The 14872-nt window shown below is 44.8% G+C and overlaps 1 protein-coding gene across 1 annotated transcript in view; it reads right to left on the bottom strand.

Annotated features, from left to right (window-relative positions):
* Positions 1 to 2371: 2371 nt before the first annotated feature.
* LOC310770751 (zinc finger E-box-binding homeobox 2-like) overlaps positions 2372 to 14872 on the bottom strand; it is a gene marked incomplete at its 5' end in the record, with an annotated part of 38448 nt that continues 25947 nt past the window's right edge. Inside the window, 7 exons of the mRNA XM_083663466.1 lie at positions 2372 to 3102; positions 3234 to 3417; positions 3578 to 5154; positions 5438 to 5549; positions 6183 to 6397; positions 7253 to 7459; positions 10088 to 10363. Coding sequence (XP_083519592.1) covers positions 2450 to 3102; positions 3234 to 3417; positions 3578 to 5154; positions 5438 to 5549; positions 6183 to 6397; positions 7253 to 7459; positions 10088 to 10363 — 3224 coding nt within the window. The 3' untranslated portion in view covers positions 2372 to 2449. The remainder of the gene's footprint in view (positions 3103 to 3233; positions 3418 to 3577; positions 5155 to 5437; positions 5550 to 6182; positions 6398 to 7252; positions 7460 to 10087; positions 10364 to 14872) is intronic.

Below are 14872 nucleotides of genomic sequence, written 5' to 3' on the forward strand. Positions count from 1 at the left end.
ATAAAGCCCAATGTATCAAATATCCCCAAAAGTTGCTCAGCCCCTGCACGCCGCAACCACATGCACAGGTTCACAGGCAAAGACTAGCCACCTCTGATGAGTCATCGTGCAAATAGACAGACCCACAAGACAGTCTGTGTATCAAAACAATCTGCAGATCATGATGGAAACTGTTTACTGCAGAGGGGGAGACTGAGCAGCCCAGACCACAACCCGGCTTCGACACTGTCTTTCTGCTGTTCAATGTCTATGTTTGCACTGACAGGGATTTTAGCATTGCACATTATAGAGCAGTGGCTTTTGAGTTGAGTTTGTTGAAGTGCGCTGGGTTAAGTAATGCTTCTTCTGGTTTTGAAATAAGTTAATAATTCAAACCATATCACACCCCTTGCTGGAAAATAATTGCCTTGAAACCTTTAGAACCATAACATTGGAATATAAAAAAAACACCATTGTCTATAATGTGGCTGATGTTTATGAAGGGGGAAAAAATCAGTGAAAGACAAAATTCTGGTGACAAAAGTATGTACAATTTTATTACAAAATCTCCCACAAACATGCAAAACAAATATATGAAAAGGTAATTCAATACAAAAAATTGCATGGTTGCTAGTAAGAAATACTGCTTTATATTGATATTTGTGCAGACAATAAGTGAAAGTAAACATTTGTTGGGCTTTTTATGGCCAGGAAATAAAACAACCGGTAAGGAACTATGCAAAAGAGGGTATCTTTGGTGAGACTGTACTGTAGGCCTATACACACAAACACGCGCACACACATACATGCATGTGCGTGCACGCACGCACGCACACACACACACACACACACACACACGCACACACACACGCACACAATGTGAGATCTTCGGCCCACAGTATGCATGAAAGCTGTCTTATCTGCTCGCACCAAGGCTATGTGGCATTACTCACAGTGTCTGAGTACATCTAAGGCAATTTTCACGTCGACTACACCGCAGTCAGAAAGAGGAAGTTAAAACTGATGTATGGTGTCCCGAGGCTTCAACTTGACCCTCTTGCCGTGCCTCACCAGGCAGCCTCAATGTGTGACACGTTACCGTCCCGATGGTGTGAAAATAGCACTGCGACATGTGTCAATTATTACCAGAAAATAACAGACGTTTTTAGCATGAAATGAAATAAAGCAACCCCCGTGTTATTATTACACGAACAACAACACATGGTGGAGACAGTGCAAGTTTTATTTGCTCCCTCAAAGAAAAAGAAAAAAAGGATGAACTCGTCAATCTGTCCCTTTCAAACTCCCATGTGGAATTATGAAAAGGACACTGTCCCCCCTTAACGAGGCGTACGATATAAAAATGTGCAGTCCTGCTTATTTTTCCCTCTTAAAAAAACAATATAAAACAACCACCTCACAAGTCTTCAAGAAATCATTCCTGCTTTGACCGCTGCTTTGCTCTTCATACTAAACAGAGTGATGATTGAAGTGACTGGACTGTACCTCTCTTCTAGGCAGCACAGTGAACCTGAGGAGACAAGCTGTTGGTGGCATCATAATAATATACCTTGTGATTTCACAGCATGAGTAAAGAGAGTCCTGCCATACTCGTATATTCTCAACCACTCACTGGCTTTTGGGACAATTGAATAGCTGCATGATTGATTGTGTATTTCCATTCAAAAAATAATGTTGTACAGTTATTACTTAATTCTTACGATAGAGGTAAATATTGGAGGAGAATAATACCACAGGATATTCAAAAGTGAATACTTGCAACTCAAAAGGGAAGAATAAATATAGTGACAAAGCAACAGGTCGATCGTGTTCAATATGGCCGTGTATCTGAGAGCTCCACAGCCTGGCCTTGCTTGCGTGCCATGTAGTCCCAGTTCACTGTAGAAGTCTCCACATCCTGCATTAGTACTTCAGGATTTCCCCAAAACCTCCAGCTCCTCCAGGGACTGGTTTTTGAACCTCTGGGTCTTTGACTCCACGTGTGAACAGTGCCAATGTTTTGAACAAAGTAACTACATGTTTCAGTTGGACATACAAAAAAGACTAAGAACCTCTGCTCTGTGGGTTGTGCAACAGTCAGCAGCAGTAAGCATGTACAAAAGTGATACGTCTTCTTCTTCTTCTTCTTTTTTAAAGGCTACATGTGCATCTGTATCATCACCTCAGATTAACTCCATCTAGGTGTGATAGCTGTCATGGCAAACATAAAGTGATCAGAGCACAATAGTAGGTACATCAAGTTTATGTTTTGAAAGATAGAATACTGTATTTTGTGTTGTCACAGACATGGCTTTATCCATTTTAAGGCCCTTTATGCTTTGGCAGTTCTGTGCATTTTTCCATTTTATAAGATGAGTAGAAAATCTGCTGCACTGTTATATATGTGGGGAAATAATGCGTATAAAAAGTTTTTGTATATGTATTATTGTATTGGCTTGATAAAGTCAGCTTAACTTTTTATCCTGGGTAATTGGGAATCCATTGTGTCCAGGCTCAGTTCACATTTGCCCAAGTCTCCATTCTGCTCCTTTGTGTCTCTGTCCCACAGACGGTTCTCTGCTCCGTCAGTCCCAATATGGTCGTAACCGTTTCTCTCATTCTGCTCTCCGTTCTCCCTTGTAGGTGATTCTTTGACAGGGCTAGCACCCAGCCCCTCCCCGGCCTCCGACAAACTCACATCTGCCTCCTCATCGTGACCATCTCCTCGCACTCTCTCCTCTTTATCCTCCTCTTCCTCGTCCTCCTCTTCCTCTTTGAGCCCCCCTGGCGCTCCGTCCAGACTGGAGTCGCTGAGGAAGGAGTGGGGCGTTTGGGTATCCTCCATAGAGAGCGGGGCCTCTCCGGCCAGGTGGCCCCCCAGATCGGCGCCGGTCCCCGGGGTGAGAGGCATCTCCTCCGGGTCTTGGTCCGGATCCTGGTCCTTGCTGCAGTAGGCGTAGCGGTGATTCATATGCTGGGAGTAAGAGCCGGAGTGAGAGAAGCGCTTGCCACACTTGTCACATTGGTAGGGTTTCTCTCCGGAGTGCAGCCGGCTATGCTCGATCAGATGGTGCTTATGCTTGAAGGCCTTGTTGCAGATCTTGCACTCGTGTGGACGTTTACCTGGAATGAAGATACAGAAATGGTTTGTACTACTACCCTATTTAAAGGAGAAGAGTAATGACCAGAGGTTTCTTTCTTTGCAATTCCATATAAGTAAATGACTAGTCACAGATTGTGTATGAGCTACAGACCTGTGTGTTCGTATTTGTGTCGGAGAAGAGAGCTGCTCTTCTGAAAGGTTTTTTCGCAGATGTCACAGGCGTACAACCCCTCCTCCGTCTTCTTCAGTCTCTTCCTCCCTGGTCCTCCTTCTCCGTCCATCCCTTCATCTATTAGAGAGAGGTAGTCCAGACCTCCACGACTCAACACCTCACCCTGGGTAGAAAACATAACGATTAATAATGTCAGTAAGATCGTTTTGACTATAAGCATGACTTTAACTTTACACATTTATTTCAAAGTTGTTCTTTAGTATTTACACAAGTGCCTTAGTTCAAGTTCAGTTCAGTTGTGGTTATAGCGCCTTATTACACACCATGAGTGCTTGTCTCTCCTGGTGAATCTTTTTCAGCATGGCTTCTGTATCCGTCTCCATCATGTAGGCCATGGGAGAGAGGAACGCGGGGCTGTTAGCTGGCCGGCTGAGGGGAATAGACGGGACGCCGTCGTGCACTGGTACCCCTAAACCAGCCTGGCTGAAGATAGGGAAGCCATTGTACATGGAGCCTGCGAACATAGGAGCTCCAGCCGCGCTGTAGACCGGGTGCTGGTGAAGGGGCAGATGATGTGGAAGTTGGCTTGGACTCAGTCTCCTAAGCTGCTGGTTCTCCAGTTCTCTCTTCTCTCCTCTGGCTGGGTAGCCATTTACAGTTTTGCTCCGCCCTTCTTGGTCTGAGAGTTGCTTGGGCAGCGAGAGGTCCAGAGGTTCATGTTGTGCATCGGCGGACCACGAGGTTCTGGTTTGGAGAGCCGTCTGATTCTGAGGGGAGGGGAGTTCAGGAGGACAGGCGGAGAGGTCGAGGCAGAGAGGAGAACCGAATCCAGACGATGGAACTCTCTTTCTGGGTTGAGGTGATGACAGCTCTGTGGATGGGTTGATCGAGTGGCCGGGGCTGCCGCTTCTTTCCTGGCTGGACCAAAAAGCTCGCAAGGGCTGGGTGGTGTCGAGGCGTGGCTGTGGGGGTGAGTGCATTGCGACCAGAAGCTGCTGCGGTACAGAGTGCCAGCTGGGCTTCTGTAACGGTGATTTTTCTCCGGAGAGACCGTTGGTTACTCCGCTTGGTTTGCTGTTCTCCGTTGGTTGGAGAGAGGGTCTGGAGAAGAACATGGGTGGTGAGAGGTGGCCTTTGCCGTGAAGGCCCTCGGGCATCTCCACTGCCTCTCTGTTCATCTTGCAGTGGTAGCGCTCGTGCTGAAGGAGCACGGCCACATTGGGAAAAAGCTGGGCGCACCAGCGACACGTCGCCACCAGCACACCTCTCTCCCCTTCCCCGGACCTCACCCTCTCTCTTCTCACACTCCTGTCAGGCGACGCCTTCCTATCAGGCCCGCCTCCTCCGTTGTAAATAACCCGCCTCTCCTCCATCCCAACTCCTCCCCCAGCCAGCTCCTCGTCTCTCTTCACCTCCCTGTGAAGCATCTCCTGCAGCATCTGCTCAAACTTGGCACCGGAGTGGAGGTAAGGCATCAGGGTGGTTCCTTTGAGCATGCTGGCCCTCAGGGAGAGTTCGGCCGAAGGATCCCACAGCCTCGCCAGGTCCGACGTTCTGGGATAGGCTGCCGGGTTCTGGTGGTGGTTAGGGGGGGTCAGGGAAAGGCGGTGAGGGTCGTCCGGTACTCGGCCCAGAGCTCTGACATTATCTTGGGTCTGTGACGGGAACGGAGAGCCCTTGCCGTTGCTGTTCCTCCCACCGCCTGCAGAGGGAGATGTAGGGAAGGAGTGGTGGTGGTACGAGCTCGGGCTGTGTCCGTTAAACACCCCGCCGGCTCCTCCTGCGCTTCCCGCTCCGCTTCCTCCCCCACTCAGGCACTTTTTGCTGCTCAAGTGAGAGCTGTAGGAGCCCGAGTGAGAGAAACGCTTCTTGCAGTTGGAACACTCGTAAGGTTTCTCACCTACAGGAACACACACAGAGAGGAAACATCGGTCAAAAGACGCCAAGAGTAGCTTGGTAGGAAAACATCCTCTGTGCGGGTGTGATCCTTTTACATCTGGTAATTCTCTCGTCTTGTCGTGAATAATGTTAGCTGGTTTTCAGTCTACACGTCAAGCTCCTTTGTGTATAATTTCATACCATGTAAAACTGACAAGATAACTAAGGGGTACAGATACAGTGGAAACAATAGTAAATTGATGGGTGACTAGTACTACAACTGTTTTGATGTTATTCAGTCTCACCACTATGGATGCGGAGATGCTCTTTGAGGTGGTGTTTGTACTTGAAGGCTTTCCCACATTGCAGACATTTGAACTTCCTGGTCTCCATGCCCTGGTCCAAAGTGGCGGAGCTCTAGAGTGAGTCAGTGTTGCATGAAATTAATTATTTTTTATTTTGTAAGACATTCAGGGAGCAATCTGAGGGGTGATGGAAGACTATGTTTGTTGCTTCCATTTATGCAAAGTACACGGTTACAAAGGTACAATAATTTAATATTTTTAATTATTAAAAAAAAAAGAATGTCTTTCCATCCCCCTTGTAAAATGTAGACAAATCCACTAGCAGATATACAAAATAAAGGAGATAAACTATAATATATGTATATAATACTACATAAAAAATATAGTGCAGTACACTATATACATTTTTGACATTTAAATCAACTTTAGACATCAAATCTAAACATGACTGAAAAACTGGTTGTGGCAGTTTTTCATTCAGGCTTCTCCTAAAGGTAAAGGTAAAGGTAAAGTCCCACTGATTGTCACACACCTGAGTGTGCGAAATTTGTTCTCCGCATTTGACCCATCCCCTGGGGGAGCGGTGAGCGGCAGCGTGCACCGCGCTCGGGAATCATATGGTGATCTAACCCCCCAATTCCAACCCTTTGATGCTGAGTGCCAAGCAGGGAGGCAAATGGGTCCCATTTTTATAGTCTGTAGTCTATAGTTTATTTTATAGTCCTACTTTCTGTGTATATCTCACCTTGTCCTGCAGTTGGTTGTGAAGCGCCAGGTGCCTTTCCATCTGTTCCCTATAGGTGGCAGTGTATCCACAGAGCGGGCAGACCATGTGGCCCCCTTCCCTCTCCTGACAGTACTTGATGTGCTCCCTCAGAGAGGCTCCGCGCTGGTACGTCCTGTGGCAGAACGGACAGGCCTGCTGGCTCCTCATTGCGTCCGGGCTCAGCGCGAGGGCATCTGCTGCAGAGAGAGAGAGAGTTAACAATCCAAACAGACTGCAATTAGCTCATTCATCTAACAAAAGAAAATCATAAAAAAACAAACTTTTATTAACTTTATATGACTTAACTTTATGGCCCACTTTTTTTTAAATATATAAACTTGGTATATTTCAGAAAAAGCTGAAAACAGCTACATGTTGGGCAGTATATGAGTGAACTCTGTGACATGCGTTTTTTTAGACCCTGAAGAAAGTTCTGTGCCGAAACGTTGGTGGTTTAATAAATGTCACGAAGCTGATGGAGTGTAACTTTTGTTTTCCTTTTTGCTGTGTCATGCCTTTTACAATGACCACATTACCCAGCAGGCATTAGGAGCCATATTGTAGCCCTCCATGACTAACAACCCCAAAAAATAAAATTTAATTTAGGTTGACATTAACATGAAGAGTCAGACGTAGAATATGATGTGCACATTGTACTATATAGGCTTGGGGCTGAGCAGCTCATTTAGCCTTTTTGCAACTTAAAGCGACAATATACAATGAATTTGATATTCAAATAACACTAAATGAATAGGCTATTGTATACATTATAATCATCCTGTTGGCATGAAATTGGCTTTTCAGTGATATTCTAGACAATTATCAGCGCATATGACATGTGTGGGTCAGTGAGCTGGAGGCTATCAGGACAGGAGCATGGAAGTCACAGCAACAACAACAACAACAATGGCAGAAAGCAGTATCCGAATCAAAAGAACTGAAGCTAAAATGTGCATCGAACACACGGGTCTGCAACGCATTGCTTTTTGTTGCATATTGTGACTTTAATGTTATTTTCTGAATAGCATTGCAGCCCCAGGTGGGCCTACCTGCTGCGTCAGGTGAGCGGTGCTGTGCCCCGGGCGACCACATGGCAGGGGGCAGCTCATCGTGCCTGCTGGGATGGTACATGGCTGTAGTGCCGTTGTGACCCAGGTGCTCCAGGAGGCTGGCTGAGTTCGAGGCCTTTCTCAGCTGGGCCAGGAACTCATAGTGGGCCAGGTCCTCCAAGGCACTCTGAGAGTCCAAGTTCTTACCTGCAGGAGCAGAGACAAAGATAGTTATAGAGACATTTAAATATCAAACAATTTGGAACCTGCTGTGTCCAATTTAATGACGGTATGTTTATCCACACTGTAGCTACTGTAAGTCTGCACATGAAGCTGTTGTTGTATGTAATTTTAATAAATAAAACAATTGGGGTTTTGTTTTGTTTAGTGTTAGTATCGGGAAAATATCAGTATTGCTACCAGATTGTTACATGTCGTTGCTGTGTGACTTTTTCTAAAAGCGGTGTGTGTATTGGTTTTTCAATGAGCCTGCCAATGGGGCTGAGTCATTGCTTATGTTAAATTATGGCCGCATACTATTATTTCAAATTAAAAACTTCTATTTCTAAAGTGTCTCTCTCTGTGTTTGTGTGTGCGTGCGTGCATATTTGTGTGTGTACAGTATGTGTGTGTGTGTGTGTGTGTGTGTGTGTGTGTGTGTGTGTGTGTGTGTGTGCGTGCGTGCGTGCGTGCGTGCGTGTGTGTGTGCGTGTGCGTGTGTGTGTGTGTGTGTGTGTGTGTGTGTGTGTGCGTGTGTGTGTGTGACACAGTGTGTGTGTGGGAGGTGTGCGTACAAATCGTAAAATGTCACAGTGTGCAACTGAAAATAAAATAATGCAACTAAATTGTTGAAGGACTGACAGATTTAAAAAAAATAAAAAAATAGTTGAGATAAAAACAATTCTGGCAACCAGTTGGCCCGAGCTTAAACTAGATTTTTCAGATTTCTTTTTGGGGGTCTTCGTGCCCTCGAGTGCAGCGACGGGCAGGCAGGGCGAAAGGAAAAAGCCACAGACGTACGTGAAGAAGAGAGACTCGGGCCAGTCAGCTTTGCTTACGGCGCAGCGACTTTGAGGAAGATTTGTCAAATGTTTGCAGATGTTGGCATATTTGGAGCTGTTTTTTATGTGGTGAAGGGAAGAGCCGGTTGCGGTCGAGCGTTGTAAAAACTCCGCTGCGCCTTCATCAGGCGAGGCCAGATCACACGAGGCGAGAGAGCTAAGTGATTGTTAGTAGGCGAAGCCACGTGAGCCTTTGATCTCGCCTAAATAAAAGGGAGAGCCGCGCGTCGTGCAGCACTGATTTCAGTACCGTAACGTCACCTCCTTTGATGCGTGGAAATATTGTGACATTGTGTGGGATGAGTTCTTTTGTCATGCTTTCAGAAGGCAGCCTTTTCAAAGAGGAGAGCAAAAAAAAGAGAGAGAGAAGAAGGAATGGCTTGTATAGGAATGGCACCGTTTTTACAAGGAGCTGATAAAAAGGTGTATCTGCAGGGCTTTGAGAAGCATCAGGAGACTGGAAGGGTCTTGCATCAGAAAAACAAAGTCAATCTGATTAAGCATACGTTCCCAAACAAGTCTGTCTGCACCATACTATATGACTGTTAAAGAAAAGGAGGGTGCTGTTGCGTTAGGGCCTTCTCCAGATCCAGATAGAGAAATAACGGTTCAGAACAATGGGTCACCTAAGATCCCATTTACATGTGGAATTAAAATGCATTCTGTATCCGGATCATTATCGAAATGAGGAAAAACGTGCGTTAATGCAAGGTGTAAACGTGTGGTGATCAGATCTGCCCGACCACATCTGGAGGTAGTCTGGCTCACATTGGTGTTTGGATCTTAGGTAGGTGTAAACGCAGTCCATACAACGTGCTCGCATCCCAAAGATAGGAGATGTGATTTGTGATGTCTCACTCCAGATTCATGTACAGAGATAGGACGAAAACAAGACACTCACGAGCTACTTCCGCCATCATCATGGGGACGGGGGGAGCAAAAGCTTGGTGCCTAAAGTGATTTTTTTTTATCCTACCATTACATGTACATAAGGTTTATTTAACATTTTAACATGTAACATTTACTGTAACACTGCTATTTCTTTTTCAGGTCTGCCTTGGGCAACATTGAACACATCTCCTCTTAGCCTATGTGAGATCTGATCTCAATGAGGATAACGAGGACGCATTTAAAATACCAGCTGTCATCGCAAAGGTAATCATTTATTATGCGGATAACAACATGTCCGCATATAGATCACATTTGAACGCCAGGTGTAAATGAGGTCTAGGTCCACCATACCGTTTCACCTATACTTGATAAGGATGTCACTTGAAGTGAAGATCATCAAAGACACAAACCACCCCCACAACAGTCTGTTCTCCCTGCTACCCTCAGGGAGGAGATACAGGGTCCCAAGAGCACGCACAAATCGCTTGAGGGACAGTTTCTTCTCGCAGGCCACGAGACTCCTTAACATATACAAATAGTGTAGTAGCCGCACTGTACCGCACTGTAGATGCTACCATTATGTATGACTAATGTTCAATAGTATGTTTAATTAGGTATACGCTATTTGCACCTAACAGAATGTTATTATGTTTAATTATGTTTAAAGTATGTTCATGCCATTTGCACTATGGGCAGTGAATACGCCACTGTCTGTGGCGTGTCTTACTGCTTTATTGCTTGTTGCCTCTTGTTTTTTTATTTATATATCTTTTATTTTTTGCACTATGTTGTAACGGAGCCTACAGCACAAGAATTTCACACGTGATACTTGTACTATGGAGTGACAATAAAAATCTTGAATCTTGAATCTTTAATCACTTACTGTACATCCTCATTGGCTCCTGGTCTTCCCTGTCTGCGGCGGCGGCAGTGACAGCACCGTCTCCCTCCTCGGCCTGCACCCAGGGGTGCTGCCTGCCCCCGGGGCTGAGGCTGTGCGGCCGGGTGGGCCGAGCGGGGCTGCCCGGCTCCTCGGTCCCCTCGCTGGGAGTCAGGCTCGTCTTGTCCAGGCTCTCCTGGCAGTCCTGGGGCTCCAGGCACCACAGGCCCACCTCATCCTCCCCCTCTGATCCCAGCGAACTCACTCGCTCAGTGTCCACTGTGGGAGGGAAAGAGAGAGAGAGAGAGAAACAGACAGACAGGCGAAAAGGTTATATTAGGTTATACAAGACCAGTCATCTTTAAATGCAATATAGCGTTATGTTTATTAGGAATATAATGATGCTGCGCTGTATTTCAAATAACAACACAGTTTAAAATCAAATGTCAGGGACATGTGTCTTTAATCTATATTTAGTATGAGATGCCAATTATTATTTTGTCATGTAAAATCTTTTTTTTTTTTTTACTATGATTCAGAATGGAATGAACATGTGTTTCTTATCAGTTGATATTTCATATGGCTTTGTGTTGGTGGAGCTACAGTGAGTATGACCAATACAAGCCAGCGAATAACCTGCACGATTACAGAAACAATGTTAGGAACTGAAACCAAAGCAGGGTGAAAACGCCACCCCACAAAACGTAAAAAGTTTCATAAATTCTGGAATATTCCTTTGCGTGATGTTTGAAGTCCAAAACAAGAACAACTGAACTGCATAATTATTTGTTTGTGCTCAATTTTCCGTGTTGCTGCAGTATCCCGTTTGCCTTGTAAGCGACGGGAATGAAATAGTCTTCATGTGAAGTTGTTCAATGTGTTTCTTATCAAGAGATATTTCATATGGCTTTGTGTGGGTTGATCTGCGGATTATGATCAATACAAGGCAGATGTGTTCAGCTTACAACCTACACAACTGCGCAGAGTAGATCCAGAACCGAAAAAACAAGGGTCACTACCAGAAATTACGATATTTCAGAAATTCTGCAATATTTTTTCTACACAACATAGAGCTTCAGAAATAAAAATAACCACAATTATCATTTGCAGTTTCTGCTTAATTTCAATGTCATTTGTCATTTCTTTCTTTTGCCTTCAAAGCACAGGGACCAAAACCAAAGCTCTAGCCTATATAGGGGGGGGGGGGATCATTATTAAATGAAGTCACTCAAATCACTAATTTATTTTAATGATATAGAGTATCTGGTCAATAAAAGTGTTAATTCCGCTACCCACAGCTTGTTTTACTGTAATTGTGTCATTGATCGTTTTGTGTAGGTGTTGCTTCTTGTCAAACGGAGGATTTTTCATTTTGTAATGAAACTCATATTACCATAATGCCATCTTCATGCAAATACAATGTAACGTTGAACTAAAACCGTTTACCCATGCAGTTGCTCTTCACTCACAGCCTACATCATGATGATGAGTAAGCTGAGTGTTGAAGCATCAGATGTTTGCAGCGCTCTATCAGTGCACATAACTGTGTTTCATGTGCGATTCATTTGTGACAGCGAGGCAAGGGGATCAGGGTAGCAGTCTGAGTCAAAGGAATGATAAATAACATATTGCTAAAAGTTAAAAGCGGGCCCGTTGTACCCTTCTGTGCCCAGAGACTGCAGCAGAGTTGGAAAGGCACACTACTTTTTCCCATGGCAAAGACAATAAATGACAATCGCAAACACATGCCTGGGATTTCAGCTGTAGGCTCTTATTTCCCAGGCGTTTTTGAGGACTCTCTCTCTGTTTTCCTCTCGCTGATTGGCAATATCTAATCACAACCAAATAATGACCCTTTAAGAACACAAATAGACTCCGTGCCAATGTCTTTGAAATATCACGACAGAAAGCCAAGCGTGTCGTTAAGGGAGAGCATGTACTCTGTGCCTACATAGATAGTTTGGGTCAATCATTCGTTTTGCGTTGTTGTGAAAATGACGTTTCACAGCTCATTAAACACAACAACATGTATGCCATCAAACAGTCAAAATAACACTCAGAGGTTTAAAGACAGAGACCCCCCCCCCCCCCCCCCCCCCCCCCGACCCTCCTCCGTGAACTCGCACAGTCCCAGTCGACTACATCCTTCCTTAGTGGTTAGTAGACACAGACAAAGAGACAGTGAATGAGACGAGAGATAGGTAGGCTAGGTTATCGTGACGTTCAATTTGAGTTTTATAAATTGTGTACATTTTGTATTACATTTTTGTATTTTGCACTGCCCAACACACTCACACAGACAAACACACAAATTATGATTTAATGTGCATGAAAGCAACAGGTAACATCAGGCATAAAATGATGAAACATAGATGTCAATAAGAAACAGGTGAGAAAGACAATTCAGAATAATCATAGAACACGGCTTTAAAGAAATGAACATCAAGCTAATATGTTAAAGGAACACTCCGCCCATTTTCAACCAGCTTTGTATCATTAGAACATCAGTAGTATATCAGAAAACTGTTTTGAAGTCTGTCATTTAATTTGACAGTTATTGAGTGTTAAAGTGTGGACCAGTGACATCACTGGTCCACACTAACTCAAATTAATAACTCATTAACTCAAATCAACTCTCAATAACTGTCAAACTAGATGACGGTTTTGAAGTCATTCATCTAGTTTGACAGTTATTGAGAGTTGATTTGAGTTAATGAGTTATTAATTTGAGTTAGTGTGGACCAGTGATGTCACTGGTCCACACTTTAACACTCAATAACTGTCAACTTAAATGACAGACTTCAAAACAGTTTACAGTTTTCTGATATACTACTGATGTTCTAATGATACAAAGCTGGTTGAAAATGGGCAGAGTGTTCCTTTAATAGTGATAGTGGTATGAAATGAATCATCCTCCTGGTCAAGGCCACATCGTGAAGCCCCACATTTAATATCAGTCCCACTGAACCAATGAACACACACACACACACACACACACACACACACACACACACACACACACACACACACACACACACACACACACACACACAATCACTGTAAAACATGGGTCAATGACAGTATGTAACCTTTCTGTTATGACCACACAGCTGTTACTGGAAGGGCAAAGGGGGACCCCGTGCTGCTGCAGGGTGGGAGGGGGGACTGGGGGGTCAGGGGTCAGGGGACCTCCCGCAATCACAAACACACACCTACTGACCTGTACAGTGCCTGACCTGTCTGTGTCACAAACACACACCTACTGACCTGTACAGTGCCTGACCTGTCTGTGTCACAAACACACACCTACTGACCTGTACAGTGCCTGACCTGTCTGTGTCACAAACACACACCTACTGACCTGTACAGTGCCTGACCTCTGACCTGTCTGTGTGAGCCGTACAGTTTACACTGATTATTCTCACTCACTGTAGATGATCAGCCGAATATAAAAAACAACACTTAATTCATTTTAGCTAATCTCGGAATGTTTGAGCAACATGCGTCTCCTTTCGCATCGGCAGTTTGTGTGTACTTCTCCCAGGCCAGCTTGGACTGCGACCTGGTGAAAAGGCACACAATGCAAAACACTGATGGACCCCAGAGGCTATCACTGACTGGAGCATCTGCTCCTCCATGCGGTGCTCTGCTGCTCTGGCCTGGCAGGGAGGAATGACTTGCTTTCATAGGGGATGAAATTGCTCATCAAATCCTCTTCCTATTCAGGGCAGCTAGGATATGTTATATGATGTTGTTGAGGTCGACCTCTCTGCCCTGCAGGAGGAGTTTCCTGGGATGATGGTAGATAGGACATACCATACGGTACCACCGGGCCCAAAAAGAAGACAGCAATCTGGTCCAGATTAGCATCAAATTGGCTCTAATTTTCTCTCCCGTGACAGTGAGTGACACTGGGCCTATACGGGCCGTCATTAAAGCAGCACGGCGCCGGGATGGCTTTCATTATCGGGGCCATTGATTTATTTATTTGGATAGAGAGCGCATTCTTCCAAAAGTCTTTTATTTGAGGAGGACCACTAGATCTTTGAACAGCGCAGGAGGTTTGGGAGTGCCAGTATGTGTGTGTGTGCGAGAGGGAGTGTTTGTGTGTGTGTAATTGTGCATGTTTTGCGTGATATGTATGTCGTGTGTCAAGGTACAAAGGAGTTTTTTACGTAAGAATGATGAATTCACGCAATGTGTATCCGTTTTATGAGGGTGTAATTTGTTGGAAGACACTGAACACAAAATAGCACACAGTTAGAAAAGAGGGCTGCTATTTTGCATGGCGGCTATAGTGTGCATGCGTGGGAAGAACATGAGTCATATCCAGAGAGCGCTAACTGAAGCTGTGCTGCATCACGCTTGACAACGTCGATCGCTCGCTCCCTCTGGGGACTCTTTCTGATGGCTTGACAACAATAACGTGTTGAAGTCAAACATTGCAGTAATGTCCTTTTAATCTGTCTGTCTGTCTGTCTCTCTGTCTGTCTGTCTCTATCTCTCTCTCTCTGTCTATCTCCATCTCAGGCAGTGACTTATACAGTATTTTTCGCATAAGGGAGAGCGATGTCCTGTCTGCCAGAAACAAGTCAAGTGGGTCTTAAACTTTTTTCAGCCTGGGATACCAATCAGAAACGCAGTCCTTCTCCCTGAGGCTACCGAAAATATATTGCTGTGCTTGTTATCTGGGGGACCCACCAGAAAGAGGCGTATGATCTCTTTTGGATCCCGATCCATAGTTAAAGAAATTACGACCTACTTCTTTTATTGCTTCCTTTTAGTCAG

The sequence above is a fragment of the Poromitra crassiceps genome, assembly GCF_964638095.1.
Source record: "Poromitra crassiceps genome assembly, contig: HAP1_SCAFFOLD_220, whole genome shotgun sequence".
NCBI lineage: Eukaryota > Metazoa > Chordata > Actinopteri > Beryciformes > Melamphaidae > Poromitra > Poromitra crassiceps.